General features: G+C 42.1%; 1 protein-coding gene across 7 annotated transcripts in view; it reads right to left on the reverse strand.

The window, feature by feature from the left end:
• DIP2C (disco interacting protein 2 homolog C) overlaps positions 1-15,225 on the reverse strand; it is a 442,508-nt gene that overhangs the window by 137,450 nt on the left and 289,833 nt on the right. For all 7 annotated transcript variants that reach the window (XM_040434209.1, XM_040434208.1, XM_040434211.1 and 4 more), the window contains 5 exons: positions 12,235-12,345; positions 10,030-10,153; positions 8,471-8,580; positions 7,789-7,891; positions 5,329-5,393 (listed from right to left, as the gene is read on the reverse strand). In XM_040434209.1, coding sequence (XP_040290143.1) covers positions 5,329-5,393; positions 7,789-7,891; positions 8,471-8,580; positions 10,030-10,153; positions 12,235-12,345 — 513 coding nt within the window. The remainder of the gene's footprint in view (positions 1-5,328; positions 5,394-7,788; positions 7,892-8,470; positions 8,581-10,029; positions 10,154-12,234; positions 12,346-15,225) is intronic.

Raw genomic sequence — 15,225 nt, forward strand, 5'->3', positions numbered from 1 at the left:
TACCCAATGAATAAGCATTTTGTTTGTTTAACAGGTGATCGGCAGCATGTTTACACGGACCTATTATCATTCATAGTAAGGTTCATTACCGGAAATTGTGCAATGCAAATCTGCCTTAAGCAATGATTAAGTAAATCTGATTGGAAATAGATGTGGTTGCAGATCACTTCTGTCCTTACAGGACTAATAATGAACTACTGTCTCCCGTAAACTGGCCATAAACATTATAGGAAATAGTGCCAGTTTCCAGACTAATGGTTCTTCTAGGAGCCATTGGCTCACTAGAACATCATAAATGCAGTAACCCAAAGTAAAGCACATATGTTCATTTTTACTGATCATCCCTTGGTGGATGAAAGCTCAAGAACAGCCAAAAACTGCTATGCAGGCAAAACATGGTGGGCAGCACGGAGAGACCTGGTCCTGGGTTCCAACCCGACTAAGGGCAACATCTGTCCAGGATTTGTATGTTCTGCTTCCTCCCACACTCTTAAAAACATAAAATAGGCTAATTTTGTGAGCTCCAATGGGGACAATGTGAGTGATGCCAATCTATGTACTCTGCTGTGGAAAATAATAATAATAATAATAATAATAATAATCTGTCAACTTTGCATCAGGCAAATATTTCAATGATTATCTGCTATATCCTTCTTCTTCCCTCGCTTTCTAACACTGCAAAAACAGAATTTATCATCTTTCCCCCATCTCACTCAGCCCCACCAACAGACCTATCACAGTAAATGTCCATTACCTTGGGGTAACCTTTGATTTACCCTCACCTACTGTATCCTTGCCCCATCCCATGTAGATTGAAATCCCTCGCAGGCAGGGCCCTCTCTCCTTCTGTACCGGTTTGTAACTCGTCTGGTTCATGCTTATTGCAATTGTATTGTATTTTGTATGTGCACCCTTTTTCATATGTATAGCGTCATAAAATGAATGCACTTTAATACAAAATAGTAATAAAAAAAATAATTAATACCTGAAAGTTGAACTTTTGGAGCAGATAACTTTTAGTACTTGTTTTCCACTGTCACAAGATGCAAGGTTATATGAGGAGAACTTACATTTCAGGTGAAATTCTCATTTAGCTGCATAACCTGCTCTGGTTCAATCCAAAAATCAATTCTCTTCCACGACACAAACAAAGCCATTAACAGCAAGAGAAATATTACCCAAAGCAACAACGAACACATATCAAAAACAACGGCTCAACTTTTGTTCTTGCAGATCACAAGCACAGTTCCCTCCTGGGGATCCAACATCCGAGTCACCTTCACGTATCTACTAGGAATATATTTCCTTACTCAAATTAGATGGAAATGTGAGCTGCTCACGTCAAGGCGATGTTCAAAAAGGGCAAAGCAATGGAAATAGGAAGTGCAGGTGGTGGATTTAAGAATAGATTTAATCATCACCTACAGAGTGGTTGTTTTACAAAACATGCAAGAACAGGTCAGGAGACAGATTATAGGTGGTCCTTCTCCCACCCCACTGGTGGCAGCAGCAGTTCTACATATTGGTAAGGGTAGGTTCACATCACCTTTTCATTTTCTGTTCTTCTGATCCGTCAGAAGAACAAAAAACAATAAAATACAAATTGATCCTATATTTTGAGCAACCGTTATGCTCAGTTATGCTAATTTTGCATCCGGTTTAGCAATTTCAGTCTGTGATCCGTTATTTTAGATGGAAAAACAAGTACTTAATGGAGAACTTTTTTTCTGTCTAAAATAACAGATCTCAGACGGAAATGGCTAAAACGGATGCAAAATTAGCATAACTGAGCATAATGGATGCTTGAAATACAGGATCCATTCTTGGTTTTTTTTTCTGTTCTTCTGATGGATCAGAAGAATGGAAAATAAAACGGAGATGTGAACCTATAACTTCTATATTATAGATCTTGTATATAGCAATAAACACATATGCAACAATTAGAGGCTTCTGGATAAAATTTTGATGAGAATTAAAGGAAGAGCAAAGCAAAATACTGGAATTTTAGTAAGGCTACTTTCACACTTGCGGCAGAGTGATCCGGCAAGCAGTTCTGTCGCCGGGACTGCCTGCCGGATCAGGCAATCTGCATGCAAACGGACAGCATTTGTAGACGGATCCGGATGCAGATCCGTCTCACAAATGCATTGCAAGAACGGATCCGTCTGTCCATTTGTCATACGGACAAACGGATCAGTTTCTAAATATTTTTTTTACATTTTTAAAGGTCTGTGCATGCGCAGATTGGAAGGACGGATCCGGAATTGAGGTATTTTTAATGCCAGATCCGGCACTAATACATTTCAATGTAAATGAATGCCGGATCTGGCATTTAGGCAAGTGTTCCGTTTTTTGGGCCGGAGAGAAAACTGCAGCATGCTGCGGTATTTTCTCCGTCCTAAACCGTCAAAAAGACTGAACTGAAGACATCCTGATGCATCCTGAACGGATTGCTCTCCATTCAGAATGCATTAGGATAAAACTGATCAGTTCTTTTCCGGTATTGAGCCCTTAGGACAGAGCTCCATGCCGGAAAAGAAAAACGCTAGTGTCAGAGTACCCTAAATAGGAAACAGACTTAGACTATCATGTCCTTAAAAGGAGTCTTCACTCGCATGCAAGGAGGAGCTGAGAATACTGATGTATAGTTTTGTATAATTAGACATCGGTGCATGAGCAGCAGCTCAGAGTCTCTGCCAGGATGAAAATAAGTCTGCTGCGTATGCGCCGATGTCTAATCGCATGGTGCTTGTGAAAGAGATAGGGCCAGGCAGGATGACATAGCTAAGGCGTGGCCCTGCAAATCAACCTTCATAAGGGGAGGATGGGAAGCTGAAGGAGGGGATCTATCACGGGGTAGCTCCTCGGTGCAGGCAACAGCTAATCTGCAGATTAACAAAAAAAAAAACATGGGAATTTTAATACATACGGGGATGGATTGAGGTGAAAAATGTTTTTATTTGAAAATGACCTTGGTTTATTACAGCTGCTGCTGTAATAATGAGCAGAAAATTATCTGCTCATTATTATCAATATTCTATAATTACAATAATCCTGAAATAACACCATGAATGGCTATAATAAAGCCTTTGTAAATGCTCTACTCATGAAACGAATGATCCACCGAGGTGAAGTGGAGGAGAAGATGATCCCAGACAGAAACATGAGATACAGGAAAGCAAAGACTTTTGTGTGCGGGTAAGAGCAGGTGATAATACAGAGATGAACTAATCAGTGAGTGAATCACCAGGACTGTTTGGTCGCGGACAAGCAACCGCACTGATGTAATCTGAAATGCAGGGCTAGCGTCGGCTTTATGATTTTAAAAGGTCCTTTGTGACAAGCGAAGATGGAAGTACACACTCATATAACAGGTGCTACTGTGAATAGTGTGAGCCGCTGCTGCGAGGCTCCAAGTGACTCTTCCAATGAAAGGCCCTCCGCGGACAGCTCATCCTGCAGCGTGACAAAGCGCAACGCTTCATGAAAACACAATGAGGCTGAAAACATCTGTGCTTTGATCTCTGATGCTCTTTGGGTTACGGTCTAACACTTCGTGTTTGGCAGGTATGGTATTGTGAACAACAAGTAAACCAACCAAGCCCATTAGGTGCATGAGGAACCACTTTACACTGCTCCCAGGGCACCAAGTATTGTTTTTTTTACATAAAGACCTGCTGTAGAAACATGAAGTCGGTGATCCTCAAATAGCTGCGCTCATGTGCCTTAGGACGGCAAATTCATATGGCACAGCTGCTTTCTCCAGGATGATGATCAGACATGAAAAAAAAGGAGTCTTCTAGCGGGTGCTGCATGCTGAGGAAACTTTCAACTGCGTAGTCTTGGTAGATCCATTTATTTGTGTAAAACAGCAATGCATTTCGGGGCTGGACCAGCCCCTTACTTAGGCAACACAAAAACTGCATGATGCCTGAGGAAGGGGCTGGTCCAGCCGCAAAACGCGCTGCTATTTTACACAAATAATTGAATATACCAAGACTACGCAGCTAAAAGTTTCTTTGGCAAGCAGCACCTGTGAGAAGTCTCCTTTTTCTTGTTAGACAGCAGCTTCCAGTACTGCTATTTGGCAAGTCGTAGCTTTCATACCCTCCCCCCCTAGTTTTTTTGTTATCCCAGGTGTTGCTCCATGCGCCTTCTTTGTATCTTTTCAGATATTGAGAAGAAAAAATGACCAGACATGGACCTTCCCGTCCACAGAGGGCTCTGCTCAATCATAAAGAATGTTGGATCTTGCCTGTTTTTCCTCCGTTGTGTGTCATTGTGATAGCTTTTCCAACTCCAAAAATTGTGTAGATGTTTATGTACGGGATCTATCAATGGTCTATGTTTCTTCCATATGTACGGTATTTAGAAAGCTTTTCTTCTGCCGAGAGCAAACCCTTTTCATGGTTTGAATTAGGAGGTGGTTTCTGCTCAATGGAGGACATTTATCATTTAGGTTGTGCCTGAAAAGTGGGTGTTAAAACGTCACAAACTGTGTGTTTGCAACTTTTAAAAATAAAATAGTCTCAAGTGGCAGTTTTTAAGCCACCCTCACCACTTGCCAGAAGCCACAATAAATTTTCGTCAATTATGCCAGTTTTCTGGCACAAATGAATGCAGAAATATATGGCAGCTCTGATGTGACGTAGATTTCGGTTTAGGCACATGGACTGCCAGAGGATGTGCCTAATTTATGAGGGCTGCTTAACACACAATATTATTTCATATAATTTTCATAGTGCCAACATATTCCGCAGTGCTGTATGCAGACTGGCCTTACTCATATCCGTCCCTATCCACATAGGAGCTCACAATCTAAATTTCATTTTAATTTACCGGAAAAGTAAATTTTCGGGAGTGTGGGAGGAAACTAAACTACTGAAAGGAAACCCAAACTTAAACCAGATGTTGCTCCTGGTCAGATTCGAACACAGGTCTCCAGAGCTGCCAAGCAACGGTGCTATCCAATGGGGCCACCATACTGCCCACTGCAGTTTTTATGTTTTTGTAACATAAAAAATAAAATAAAAACAAGAGAACACAACTTGTCCATAGCATTTTTGTGCGCTTTCTTTTCGACTGAGAAATTGAAATATAAATTAAAATATTAAAAGCAAAAACCTCCCCATTAACGTGAGGGGATGGGGGCTGTTTGTCACCCCTGGACCAAGAAGTGTTCATGAACAATCCAATAGGTCAGCAGTGAGCTAAACATAAGCATATTTAATAACAAAAATATTACATTAAATATAGAGTGGAGGCTTTAAGATGTCACAGGACATGAAGTAATACTGCTGAGAAGAAGTAGAAAGCCTTATATCATACCGTCAGGATTCCGTGCCAAAGCCCCACGTCTTTCTTGAAATCCAGAACATTCACAATGGTTTCCGCTACACAAAAGAGATAAAATATCAGCATAAGAAAATATCTGAAATTAAGTCAAAACGAAACCAATATAAGCATTAAACTATACTCTAAAGTATCCTCGGTTACTGCAAATCTGGAAGGACTAATCTACACTAGGGAGAGGAGATTACTGGGTTAGGAAGTCACTATGTGCAAGACACTTACTGTATAACTTTCTATTCTGCCAATTATACCTGTTATACACACTTAAAGCCATACTGGTATCTGTAAAACACCAAGACAAGAACCAGTGTGACTAACTCTTAAAGGAGAAATCCACTAAAGCAAAAAAAAAACTAAAAAAACTAAATAAATAAATACTTCTGGTATGTCTTTGGACAAGTCAGAAGATAATGTTAGTGGTGGTTCAAGAGGTAGGACCAACTCCAATCTCAAGCGCTTTAGCAGTGAATCAATGCCTAACACTGTGCTGAATGATTAAAGGGATTGTCTAAGGGCAGACATTGGGGACACATCACTAGGATATGCCACGAAAATCCAATCAGCAGGGGTCACGGCTGTGTAAAATTGTCTTCTGAAAGGTAAGTGGAGACGAAGTGGCATTTCGCTTTCCTACCACTTTGTTCTAGTTTATTTTTTTAAGTAAATTCTGTGTTACGTTGCTCTTGTATTTTTACCCTTTAATTTCTAATTACTCTTATTTTTGCTCCTGTTGTGAATGTGATTGCTGCTGTTATGCCAAAATTTCCCCACTGAGGGACAATAAAGGGATTTTCTTATTCTTCTTCTAGTGATCAGCGGTGGGATGTCCACCGATCAGACCTTGGTATTATATCTAGTGTTATGCCACCAATGTCCATCCGGATGCAATCTCTGACATGTCATAGTGACCCTTCATTTCTGTTCGGCTTGGCTCTTGGAATACAAATTCATAGAAAGTCTACAGAGTTTCTATGAAGGAAAACACGTGGATAGACCTGGCACTCAGATAAAAACAAATTCCTTTATTGACTCAGAACATAGTAGAAAAATGTTAAAACCACTGTCGCTTACGTGTTTCGGGCATACAAGCCTACAAAACGATTAAGCAGTCTGAAACGATTAAGCAACAGTGGTTTTAACATTTTTCTACTATGTTCTGAGACAATAAAGGAATTCGTTTTTATCTAATTGCCCGATCTATCCACATTTTTTCCTACCAGCCCGGATTGCGTGCGCCATACCTGCATGGAGGTGAGCTGATCCAATTTTTTTTTATATATATTTTTTTTAATTTCTAAGACTTTGTATACTCCGAGAGCTGAGGACAGCTCAACAGAAGTGAAGGACACAGTGCTGAGCTAAGTGATTAGGACTCTTCATTTTATCAATCTGCGGCGGTCTCAGAACCTGGACTGCCACCGATCAAATCTTCTGACACGTCACTGTTTGTTAAAATAATAGGTACCGTTCACATAAGCTTTGCATAAACCCATATGCAAATAAATTGTTCTGAATTTTTTTTCAGTATACAGTATATAATAAAAGGGAGCAATGGAGAGGAAGCTGAGGACCTGACCAGTGGTGGCTGTACTCATTGGTCTCTGGATATAGTACCAAACTGTGCAAATATGGACCCCGTATCAAAAGAGACAAATGGCAATATCTCTGTATGGTTTAAAAAAAAACTGACATAACAAATTGGGAGGAAAATCCTGTTTAATGCTCTCATTGTACTCTCTGCTAGAACCTTCTCTACAAACAGTGCTGACATTTTTATTGGGGCTCACAATATTCTGCAAGTATTTTAAAAGAGGTCTCTGGGACTTAAAGGAGGTTTGCTCATTTCAGACACTGAGACCTTTGGGACCTGCTCCTATTTCCAAAGTAAAGTCCATTCACTGTTACGGGAGTCCGGAAAATAGCTGAGCAAGTGTGCTCAGAGATTTTGGGAATTTCCATAGCGGTAAATAGAGAGTGCACTGCGCATGCACCTCTCCATTTACAGCTATTGAACTTCTGGCAATAGCTGAGCCAGCGGATGGCTACTTTCCAAACTCCCATAGAGACAATCTGAGAGCGGCTGCGCTTGCACAGTATGCTCTCCTTCACTTCAAGGGCCCTCTTCTGGAAATAGGAGCATGTTCTCAGACGTTGATCTGGCATCTACCCCACACTGATGGCATATCCTAGTGATATGCCATCAATGTCTGACATGGGAATTCTCCTTTACGTGGTGATAGGGGTAGGTCATCAATATCAGATCAACTCCTGGAATCCCACTGATCAGCTGTTTGCAGGAACCATGCCTGGTAACTGCTGCGCTGAACCAAATACAAATGACATATGAAACATGCAAACTAGTGTACAACCTGTTCAATTCTAATCAACCAACTAACTTCTTCCCATGTTTAATAGAAAGGCTTGGGTGGCATTTACCTTCCGTGTATCCACAGGCTTGTGTGAGGGCCTGGCAATGTGTGAGGAGCGCTATTCTCGTCACCGTCACTCCTAGCACGCTGCCATCTTTACACGTTTTATACTGTAGGAGATTTGTGCAAGGAGAATAAATACACAAACATAAAACACATGACAGTTTTGATCATTCACTGTGTAAGGAAAAGTCAGGCAGCTCTGTAATATATGACAGGTTTTATTTAAAGGGGTTGCCCGCCCAATTAAAAAAAAAAAGTGGTCTGAATGGCATAGCCTAATAAAAACGATACCCCACCACTCTCGTTCCGATTTGGACAACCACTTCAAGAAAAATTAGATTTACAAGCACAACATGGGCGGTGGCTCTTGCAGAGTGCAGGCTGCTGTGAGAACAGAGCATGGGCATATCCCGATAAAGCATATAGCAGGAGCCGCTCTCGCACCGCCTGTGCTGACTGTACAGTGCTCCGCTTCACTGCTCTTTCATAGTGCATACCACCAAAACTGATGGCACCTATTGCTTGGCAATGGATGGGGAAGGAGGAACGAAACTAGGGTGGAAGATCGGGAATCAGAGGAGAGACACTTATGAATGAAAGCTGGAGGTTCTGGAGGATGTGACATGTCTTCTTTACAGGTTACTCTGAGATATAGAAGTGCCAGGACTATGGTATCACATACTCACCTCTATGTAGGCAGTGTCATTATTTGCATCTTTGATATGTGGAAACCAATCACGAGGAGGCTTGGATAGGTGTTTTGATTCTGTGACAAACCAAAGCAACTTTGGCCAACCTTAGTAAAGAACAAAATAAACGTAAAGAAAAAATAAAAGTAAAAAAAAATCTCAATTGCTATCCCAACAAGAAAAATGATGGTTCATAGGTATAACTTCTGTAGCAGGACTACATTGCCTGTAACACAGGGCTTGAAGGGGTACTGCCATCATAAGCCCACCAATCACCTGGCAGAAGGGGCACCTCCTCTCTCCACCCACTACGCAAGGACATTGCGTTACTCAGGTGAATAGATGGGAACATCCAGGGATTAGGGAGGGCATTTACTTTACAATGCAAGAGAAACATGAGCTCTGTAAGAATGGAATTGACAATCCACCCACTATAAAAGTTAAGATATTTACCCAATACCATCCAATCTTATCAGAGATTTACTTTTCTAGTGCATTCAGTGTATCAGTGAGATACATTAGGATTTGTCACATCATGGATCGTGTAATAATGGAAGCCATGATGCCAAACTTAGGGTGCGGCTGGACACATGTGGCTAAGCCACGCCAACCTGTGGCAACCAATCAACATACAGTTTTGTGGTGGCTTGACCCCATGCAGCCAGCCGCACAATCGGGCTGTACCCTTACACTGTAATAACAGAGCCATGATTGTCAACTTTGTCACTAAGGCATCTAAGGATGGTGGTCTGTATGTATGCAGGATACCGGCATGTTCAGTAAATGGCAGTTTGGAGAAGTCCTTGAACGGATTTGAACCTAGAAATGCAGCACTGCAAGGCACCATACACGTGGCCAACCTGCTCTGGACTCTGAGGTGCAAGAACCCTGAAACCGTTCTCTCTACTGATGGTCTCTGGTTTGACTGGTATAAGTGTTCCGGTGGAGCACTGCCTGAAAAATAAGTCTCCATATATCAGCTAAACCTGGAGCAGACACCCTTTGGGGCTTCAAGCGGCATCCGTCTAGACATTGCACTAAGAAGGACGTGATGCAGTCGTGGCTTTAAACCAACGGCTCGCAAACTGCGGGAGGCAGATACCATGTGGCCGCTGGCAGAATTTTGGTGCAAATTCCACCATGTGCAGGACTCCTTAGAGAACACATCAATGAACTGTACCAAACATCAAGTTTTTTAACAGAAGATCTGCATAAATTAACATCCTATCATTTTTGCCATAACATTTATTTTATGCACTTGTATAGCGCTACTATATTCTGCAGCGCTTTACGGACATTAGCATCACACTGTCCCCAATGGGGCTCATAATCTAAGGTCCCTATCAGTATGTCTTTGGAGTGTGGGAGGAAACCGGAGAACCCGGAGGAAACCCAAGCAAACATGGGGAGAACATACAAACTCCATGCAGATGTTGCCCTTGGTCGGATTCGAACCTAGGACCCCAGCGATGCTAGGCACCAGTGCTAACCAGTGAGCAACCGTGCTGCCCATAACATGGATTAGAATCCTCCAATCAAGTGCTTCTGAAGCTCACCTTTAAATTGTGGTATCTCCCCCGTAGGACTCTTTGGCAGTCCTTTATGACAGGCATCACTAGTCAAGGCCACAGTAACCCCACAGCTTCCTAGCAAAAAACCAATCTGCTGGCTTCCTGCATCCTGGAGAAGACAGAACGTGAAATACCATGATACAAGAGCAAACACAGGATGTCACACAAGGTCCATAGGTGTCGAGCAGATCCTGCAGTAGTCCATGTCTTGACTAGGGGGCAATGTTAGACTCCCACACAGTTTAAATTGGAGAAAAAGAAAACATGACAAGTGTGATCAGGCGTGTGTTCCTCTGCTGCAAGATGCATATTTTAAAACAATCTCGCAGTAGATCATCCTCCCAGCTGCAGGCTACATCTCTTCGTGAACACTGTCAGCCCGGCAGCACCAAACCGAGCTGGGAGGACGGAATCTCATTCCTTCACATCTGTAATGTACAGTGACTTTGTGAATATGTGGCATTACAAGAGATTCACATTCATTTCACATATTTTTTTCTAGAATAAATTAATTTGTGATTGAGGCACAAAACAGCTCAAAGTCAAATTTTTAAAAATGCTACATGATATCATGTATGTTTGAGTGAACAAAATTAAGGCTCATGCCTCAGATAATTAAAATATACACGATTAACAGGCTTTGAAGGGTTTTTTCCAGGCAGCAAAAGGGACGGCCTATTCCTAGGTTATCTGAGATTGCAAAACGGATGCCCTACCCTTAGGTTAGGCCATCGACAGCTGATCGGTGATGGTCCAACTGAACAGAAGAAAGCTGTAAGGAGCTGCAACACCAGACGCAGCCACTACAGAAAGTATGGAGCTTTGCCTGAATATGCCGATCAGTGGTAGTGTTGAGTCAGACCATCACCAATCTGAGGACAGACCATCAAGTTTTTGCAGTCAGTAATAACCTCTTCCATTTTTATTTTTGCTCACATTTGCAGTAAGCTGAGATATGAGGTGTTGTTTGGTGGTGACTTACTCTGGTGGTCACCTATAATTTAATAGCTATCCAGAAGGGTGGAAAATTGGACCCTGCACTAGAATTTGGTGCATTTTGGTTGCAGATCTATTTATGAATCAACAAAAGAACAACAAAACGAATAATTTACCGCACACAGCTGATCCTCACATTTTACCGGACCTGTAAAAGGAAGCTTATTTATCTGCTTTCCGGCGCTGGCTTCCTGCTTCTTCTCCTTCAGGCCTAGGCTACTTCTCGGGGCTCCCTTGATGTCAACATCCGGTGTGACATCGCCACAGCCACCGGCTTCGGCAGAGACTGGATCCCCTTGCATCATGTGACCATTTGTCAGGACAGAAGAAGTGGAGCCGTTCACCACCACAGCCAATGAGTCTGACATGAAAGGAGCCCAGAGGAGTAGGCTAGGTCTGGAGAAGGAGTGGGGAGCCAGCGCCGGGAAACAGGAAAATAATCTTCCTTTTACGGGTCGGGAAAAGTGTTGGAGGTTTGCCAAAAGCAACCATTTTTGCACAACCCCTTTAAGATTAGCCAATGCGGGCCAGAATTTTGGCAAAATATTCAGCATGAGTCGCTGTGATAAATTTGATGCATCTTTAGACTGCCTGTCTAAGTTTACATTGTCTACATTTTAAACAGGATTAATATATCTGTCGAAATATATATATTTTTTTTTCGAGGAGTCCCTTAAACCCTGCAGACCAACCATTTTCATTGAGGAAAAAAATAAAAAAATCACCTCTGACTACAGCTACAGTCACTCAGCTCAGCAGTGACATGCCATTTTTGCACATGTGACCGCTGAGGCCAGTGAGTGGCTGCAGTGGTCTAGTTACCATGAATGATTCCTAATCACTTCCAGGTTCAGCAGGGACCATTGAAAGCCATGGCGCGGGACCAAAGGGCAGATTAAAAGGTGAGTGAGAGTTCTTTTTTAACATACTCCTGCCTGCCATTCAGGTTTGACTTATGTCGGACCCTTATATATATTTTTTTTTACCCTGCATTAAATAGCTGCAGATGTCAAATGCTCCACAAACTTTAGGTCCCAAACTTTCACCATCTCTTAAAGTTACTGATCCTTTTACACAGGTCTAGGAAATCGAGTCAAATCACTGTATCACCTATTAAACACGGCACTGGTTTTAGCCGCATTAATTACATGGCCATTTTTATGAACACTGCAGGTAACAATGGGGTCACCTCACCTTCCTTGTAAGTGGCACTTCAATGGGAACGGGAACAACTTCAGCTAATAGACAGCCATAAAACGCTACCATAAACGCAGCAGGGTCATTATTTGGAAAAACGAGGGCCACCTACAAGAACAAATAAATGGTTACCGAGGAGAGAAAGAGATTAAACAAGTCTGCGCAGATCATCTGTGGTGCAGATGGGCCATACATAAAAAACTAACATATAACCAAAAGAGAAAATAATATTTGTAATTCTCTCTCTATTCTTAAAATTATGTTAGACTATATGTCGTGGAAATACAGTTTTTGCCTCTTAAAGCATCACTTTTTTTTACCAATTAAAACCAGATAGTGACACATAATTTCTTTTTTGTACATTTTTTTCTATTTTCTGACTCTTGCCATGGCAGATAACTGTATTTAGAGATATGCCTTAAGGCGGATTTACACGTACCAATAATTGGCCAGATTATCAGAAGGACCGGTTCTGCGAGGGCTCGTTCCCGATAATCTGCCCATCAAAATGTGCCACTGATCCTGTCGTTCGTGCAGGCATATCCATTATTGTTCCTGGGCAGCAGACCGTGCTGTCTAAACAGTGATTTGCTGCCCAGAAACAATAATTCTGTATGCAACAGCGATTCCTCGTCCTCATACTGTGAAGGAGATCACTGCATATATATGCGTGGTCTCCTTCACTGAACAAGCAGCCAACTGTCGGGAAGGAGGGTTTCCTTCCCGACAATTGACTGTTCCATCGGTCCGTGTAAACCAGCTTTTACACATGTGACCAGATTGACACAATAGACTGAGGGGAGTAGATAAAATCACCTATTGTGAATAGTGGTTCATGTGTTATCTATGCAACAGTGTTATCCATCATTGTAATCCTGTCTGTGATGATAATGAAGTGATATGTACGGAACACTAAAGCCCCTTTCACACGGGCGAGTTTTCCGCGAGGGTGCAATGCGTGAGGTAAACGCATTGCACCCGCACTGAATCCGGACCCATTCACTTCAATGGGGCTGTGCAGATGAGCAGTGATTTTCACGCATCACTTGTGCGTTGCGTGAAAATCGTAGCATGTTCTATATTTTCACGCAAAGTAGGCCCCATAGAAATGAACTGGGCTGCGTGGGATGCGGTGCGATTTTCACGCATGGTTGCTAGAAGATGATAGGGATGAGCAACCTTGGACCCCATTAAAAGTAAATTCACTGTATTATTTTCCCTTATAACATGGTTATAAGGGGAAAAAATAGCATTCTTAATACAGAATGCTAAGTAAAATGTCGATTGAGGGGTTAAAAAAGAAAAAAAATTAACTCACCTTATCCACTTGAACGCGCAGCCGGCATCGTCTTCTTTCAGGACCTGCAAAAGGACCTTTGATGACGTAATCAAAGGTCCTTTTGCAGGTCCTGAAAGAAGATGATACCGGCTGCGCGTTCAAGTGGATAAGGTGAGTTAATTTTTTTTCTTTTTTAACCCCTCAATCGACATTTTAGTAAGCATTCTGTATTAAGAATGCTATTATTTTCCCTTATAACCATGTTATAAGGGAAAATAATAAAATCTACAGAACACCGATCCAAAGCCCGAACTTCAGTGAAGAAATCCGGGTTCGGGTCTGGGTACCACATTCAGTTTTTTATCACGCGTGTGCAAAACGCATTACACCCGCGCGATAAAAACTGAACAATGCAACGCAATCGCAGTCAAAACTGACTGAAATTGCGTGCGGGTTTCCTGCAATGCATCCAGGGCAAATCCGGGATGCCCATGTGAATGAGGCCCAACTTTTAGCTTACTATAAAGGTGGATTTACACGGGCAGACGAGCAGCAGATTGTCGGGAAGGAAGCACATCACCTCCACAGTATGAGGACGAGGGGTCACTATTGTGATCGCTCGCCCGCATACATCGCCGTTTCACTCTTCCATCAGGTGATCGGTTGCCCATTTAGACCGGCAGATTGTCAGGAACGAGTGATCGTAGGAACGTTCGATCACGACAATCTTCCAGTCTAAAGCCACCTTTAGGCTTACTGGCCAGCATAAAAAGTGCAGGATTTTAGGATGTGTTTGTAAAATATACATAGTGATATTGAAAAAAAATAATTCTACTCCCATTACTGAACCCTAAATATTTTAATCAATGGAGAGGAGCAGCTGAGGGGAAATAAAATGCCCTGCAGCAGATCTCCATGAAGCGGTCAGAAAGTGTGTAGCATCCCAAAGTAAGTCACAAGATAGAGGATCTTAAGTAGCAAAATAACAATTTATTGGAAGAGAGTATAATTTTGGATGGCAGAGACTTCATAGTTGATATGATTATGTTGTTATGGACAGCAGCCATTCATTACAGTGAAAATTACAGATAGATCTCTGCACAGGTCTGTGAGTAGGAGAAACAAGTACGTTTTGATGAGATGACAACAGTGGTGTATGCATGCTGGCACTAATCTGATACTTGCTATGTCAGATTTACAACTGAAAATAGCCAACATATCAAATCGTGTTTTCGACTTACATGTACCTTCAGGGGCTGTCATAAATCAGGCAAGACATTGCACTAAGACAAACCCCAAGATCTGTGCTCTAGAAGGAGCCACTAAGAGGTTCATGTCCACGGCTGTGTTATCCACCTGTGCATGAGCCAGTTAGTTAGTGTCAAGGACAGCATTAGATCTTGTCCGATGGGAACGAAAACCTGATGCCATCTTAGTTCTTAAAGGGGGTTCTGCCACAAAACACATTCTAAATTTTTTAAACCAGCAACTTAATCTGAATACTTTTGTAATGACAAAATTAAAGGTAGGTGGGGCGTCCTGAAAAATTAATTTTAGGGATTTAGGTCATAAGCTTAGGACAAGGATCTCCAAGGTGGTGTTTTCAGAAGTACCACGAGCCACACAAGAACGGCAGCGTTAGATTAGGGAGGTTAACAAGTAGTACTGGTGAAATAAGGAGGGGTTTGGGTTCCTGGAGAACTGGGTCG

This window comes from Bufo bufo, chromosome 5, assembly GCF_905171765.1.
Source record: "Bufo bufo chromosome 5, aBufBuf1.1, whole genome shotgun sequence".
Classification (NCBI taxonomy): domain Eukaryota; kingdom Metazoa; phylum Chordata; class Amphibia; order Anura; family Bufonidae; genus Bufo; species Bufo bufo.